The following is a 4,471-nucleotide window of genomic DNA, read 5'->3' on the forward strand; positions in this document are numbered from 1 at the left end:
TGAAAGGTTTGTAAAGTTAAATGTAGATGCATGCTTCCTGGAGAACAGTGGAAGCTTGGTGAGTTTCATTGCCCGAGACCATCGTGGTGAGGCCTTATGTGCGGACAACCAAGTCTTCAACCATGATTCGACATGAAAGAAGAGAAAGCCATGGCTACCAAGTTGGGTCTGCGTTAACTATCTAGATTTTGGATGCCACAATTTTAGTTGAACTTGACTTGGCTACGATGGTGAACACACTCAATTTGTGATAGTGCAAATTTCTCTAGGAAGTGATAAAATTGCATACACATTTTTCATCTCATCAATATTCATTCTGACATTGTAAACGACTTCATTTTCTTGCAATTTTTGGGAAGGAAAAATGAGAATTTAGAGTCGGGAGTTGTGACTTGGAAATGGAATATATGATTATATTCCTAATCCCTCGTCTGGTATTGGGTGAGTATTATGTATGAATATTTAAGAGGAGTGTTTATTCCCTCGTTTGATTATTGGGAAATGGGGACTTGGCCGAGAGATGGCAACATAAGTTATGATGAAGGGATGCGATGTTATGTGTAAATCAATTCCCACCCCCTATTCTGTTAATAAAATGATGAAAATTGGCCTCTAAACTCCCATGTCCAATCCCATTTAAATTCATATTCCTTCCAACCACTGTACTCCTAACCAAACATGTTGTTAAGGAAATGGGGGTCATGTGGCCTCTCTCGTTGTAGAAGGACAAAAACTCTATTGCTTGTGGTATAGCAGGTTCGACGCGCCATTTGGATATCAACAATCTGTGATTACCTCTCCAATACCGTTCCTTGTATGTGACTTGATTTGTAAAGACTTTGTAATCTAGAAACAGGCTCGCGCCCTGCTTTATAGATAAAGTAACAACCAAAGTACAAGGCCGAACGATACAAAATGAAGAGGTAGCCCTCTTACGAAACAGATCCTGAGATCTCGGTACCGTGCAGAGCCTATGCTGCCGAAGAAGAACAAGGGAATGTCAGAGTAGAACGCCACGCCTCACCCTAGCACGCCTAGACTCCACGACAACGCCCTCAAGAGGACGAACGACACAGAGTGTCGCCACTGCCAAGTCTGGAATGGACAAGGGTCTTCATCCGGAGCCCGGACATAGGAGCTTTGCTACATCAACGGACAATTACAGGCTTGTTACGGGGTGAGGTTGAGTTGTCAAACTATAATTGGATTAAGGGGGGAGGAGGGGCCCCACCCACCTGAAAATATGGGAAGGGGGGAGAAGATTAGTTAGTCCGAAGGGTCCGTTGCAACTCCATAATCAACCGGTGCGTGTAGCATTTTTGCCGGACACAAAGAAGAGAACCACAACGACGTCTTCAGGAAGATAGCACCGTCCGCAGGTGCCGTCCTCATCGGCGCCAAAGCGGGGAGCTTTCGCTCAACAACTTATCCATGTCACACAATATATGTAGGACAACACCAGGAGATTCAAAGACTTTGTAGTCCACAGCTAAAAGTTCACAACAACTTTCTCAGAGCTTAGAACAGCTTTTTTAGAATCTGCAGCTCAACCAAACACAACGATTTGCAAGATTTTTCTTTAGGTCTTTGTTAATCAATGCCAAACTGAAATCGTAGTTACTCGACCGTCGGATCTCATCTCAAGCTAAACGCAACATTTTCAAATTTGGTGCGTCCCGTTCGTCACACTGCTACAGTGCGCACCATCGGCGCGGCGCCATTCTCCCCCACCTCCCATGGATTTTGGCCAAGGCGCCATTGGTGGCGCTGCGAGTGGCGGGCGCTCCCAGAATCGCACGTTCGCCCGGGCGGCCAGACTCGTCCTCCTCCCCCTCTCCCTCTCCCTCCCCCTTCCCCCACCCCATGGTGCCAAAAATAGATGGGAGTCGCCTCGCCTCTGGTTCGCGCCCCACGTTCCCGCTCCCCTCCCGGCTCCGGCTCCGGCTCGCCTCCCTCCGCCCGCCCGCGCGCTCACCGCCGGTGCCGGCATCGCGCGTCTCCCCGCACGCGCGCGCTCGATCGACGCGGAACGCACCGGGCTCGGGCTGTTCCCTCCGCCTCCGCGGCCGCGAGGCGACCGGCGAGCGGCCCAAGGGAGGGAGACACCGCCGCCGCCCGCCTCCGGCCGCCGCCTCCGCCGAAGGCTCGATTCTCCCCCGTACGATCGTAGCATTCCGGCTCCCCCGCGCGTGACCCCATGGTGAGTTGTTTTGCCCTGTTGCTGTCTGACGAATATTTTTAGATCAACTGTCTGACGAATATCGGACGGTGAGATTCCCTTGTTTTGGTTTGGTTTGCACGGCGTGCGTGCGCGCCTCGCTTCCCGTAGTTTTGCGTCGTCGTCAATGTGTTTATTGGGCTCGAATCGTGCGTTAATGGTGCGAGGAAAACTCAGTACATTCAGGATTTCAGGTCAGCACGCGCGCGGCGTGTCCCATGCGGTTTGATGCACGCAAGACCGAACTGATTATGTTTGCTAAGTATGGGCTCAGTGACGGAGGATCGATTTTGTGTCGCTGTTCAGGATAACTCAATTGTTTGATCTGTTGGGGGCAGTTCAAAGCTGAAGGACGCAGAGTTTTGTGCTAAAATGCACTTTTAGTTAATTAGCTAGGTTCGTTTTGCTCTACGAGTGTATATCAGAAGAAGGCCTCTTGTTTTTACATGGCAAAATTGGCTGAATTTGATCAAGCAACCTTGCTTTTCTGGTTCCGTTGTGCGAGACAAGTACTTATTTCTAGTTATTATCATGTTAGGCTGGGCTTAAGCATGCTGGACAGTATTAGCTGAAATCTAGTTTGTTAAATTATTGACAACGCTGTCTTCTACTCTTGACGACGCTGTTAGTGTACTGGATGTTTTCAGATTGAGTGCGTTAGTTTCAGTTTCATCATTTGACAGGCCATTCTTAGGTTTACTGCACCTATCTGCTTTTCATAAACTATGCCCCTAATGGTGTTTTGAGCCTTCTTGCCAATTCATTTACCGCAGAAACTACAAGAATTTTCTCTGACTTGTTTTTCTCTCCTACTTGCCACATGTGCAGGCTCAGGCTGGGACATTAAACATTGTTGTAGGCTCCCATGTATGGCTGGAGGATAAAGATTTAGCTTGGATTGATGGTGAGGTCTTCCGAATTGAAGGCCGAAATGCCCATGTCCGCACTACTAACGGAAAGACGGTATGTGTGGGCGTGTGGGTGATGTCGGTTACAAGCTACATGCATCAGTAATGGTTCTCTGTGTTGTCCAAATGTGCTCTTTCCTTGTTCATGATGGGCTACATTTCTAGTTTTATTACCTAAGGCACTCGTTGATTTTTAGGTATTATAGCTGTTTTAGATATCCTTATACAACACTTGTACCTATAGTACTAGATGCCTATGTATTCAGTAACAATTATAAGAGTTAATACATGTATCTGTACCTACCTAAAACAGTTACATACATATCTTTAGTGTGCCCTTTAAATTGCAGTTTGGTATTATGATATATATTGATATGCTTCTGGTCCTGAAAACTTTAATTTCGCGAGACCAGGTTACTGCAAGCATATCAAACATTCATCCGAAGGACACAGAAGTTCTATCTGATGGAATTGATGACATGACACGCTTATCATACTTACATGAGCCTGGTGTTTTGGACAATCTCGCTGTCCGATATGCCAAAAATATTATTTATGTAAGTTTTTGTTGTTCACTTGTATCATGAGAGAAATGTTCAAAAGTAAATGGGTTTAAATTTTCTTATGTACTTTTTGTTTGAGTTCCAGACCTATACTGGCAATATTTTGATTGCAATAAATCCATTCCAAAGGCTGCCTCATATTGCTGAACCCAGTACTATGGAGAAGTACAGAGGTGCAAATTTTGGTGAGCTTGATCCTCATGTATTTGCACTCGCTGATGTTTCTTACAGGTGAATGCCTATACAAATATTGATGGATAATTTCTTTAACATATATACTGCATGGGCAGTACCAATATTGATGGTACCTCTTGTGACATTGTTTTGAATAAGGAAACAGGCAAATGATGAATGAGGGAAAGAGCAACTCCATTTTGGTGAGTGGTGAAAGTGGTGCTGGTAAAACTGAAACCACAAAGCTGCTTATGAGATATCTTGCATTTTTGGGTGGACGATCTAAAACTGGAGGGAGGACCGTTGAACAACAAGTTTTAGAAGTGAGTTGGGAATCATAATATTCTTACAGTTCTTTCTTGTTGCTTATGGTAGTATTCCTCCTGTTCAAAATACAGTGAAGGCATTAGAAGTTATATGCCATATGTAGTTTCACCTGCAACTAATCTCCTGTATCTATATTTTGCTTCATCGCAGTCAAATCCAGTCCTCGAAGCATTTGGCAATGCAAAAACTGTTCGGAACAACAACTCAAGGTTTGTTTTTACACTGACAGTTTGAGTCTTCGCAGATAATTCGTTCAGAAGTTATCCAGTTTAGGATATTTA

The 4,471-nt window shown here is 45.3% G+C and overlaps 1 protein-coding gene across 1 annotated transcript in view; it reads left to right on the plus strand.

The window, feature by feature from the left end:
• Positions 1–2,144: 2,144 nt before the first annotated feature.
• Positions 2,145–4,471, plus strand: part of LOC119288605 (myosin-11-like) — a 17,872-nt gene continuing 15,545 nt past the window's right edge. Inside the window, exons 1-6 of the mRNA XM_037568197.1 lie at positions 2,145–2,200; positions 3,047–3,181; positions 3,540–3,683; positions 3,775–3,920; positions 4,030–4,186; positions 4,341–4,399. Coding sequence (XP_037424094.1) covers positions 2,198–2,200; positions 3,047–3,181; positions 3,540–3,683; positions 3,775–3,920; positions 4,030–4,186; positions 4,341–4,399 — 644 coding nt within the window. The 5' untranslated portion in view covers positions 2,145–2,197. The remainder of the gene's footprint in view (positions 2,201–3,046; positions 3,182–3,539; positions 3,684–3,774; positions 3,921–4,029; positions 4,187–4,340; positions 4,400–4,471) is intronic.

This window comes from Triticum dicoccoides, chromosome 1A (genome assembly GCF_002162155.2).
Source record: "Triticum dicoccoides isolate Atlit2015 ecotype Zavitan chromosome 1A, WEW_v2.0, whole genome shotgun sequence".
Lineage (NCBI taxonomy): Eukaryota > Viridiplantae > Streptophyta > Magnoliopsida > Poales > Poaceae > Triticum > Triticum dicoccoides.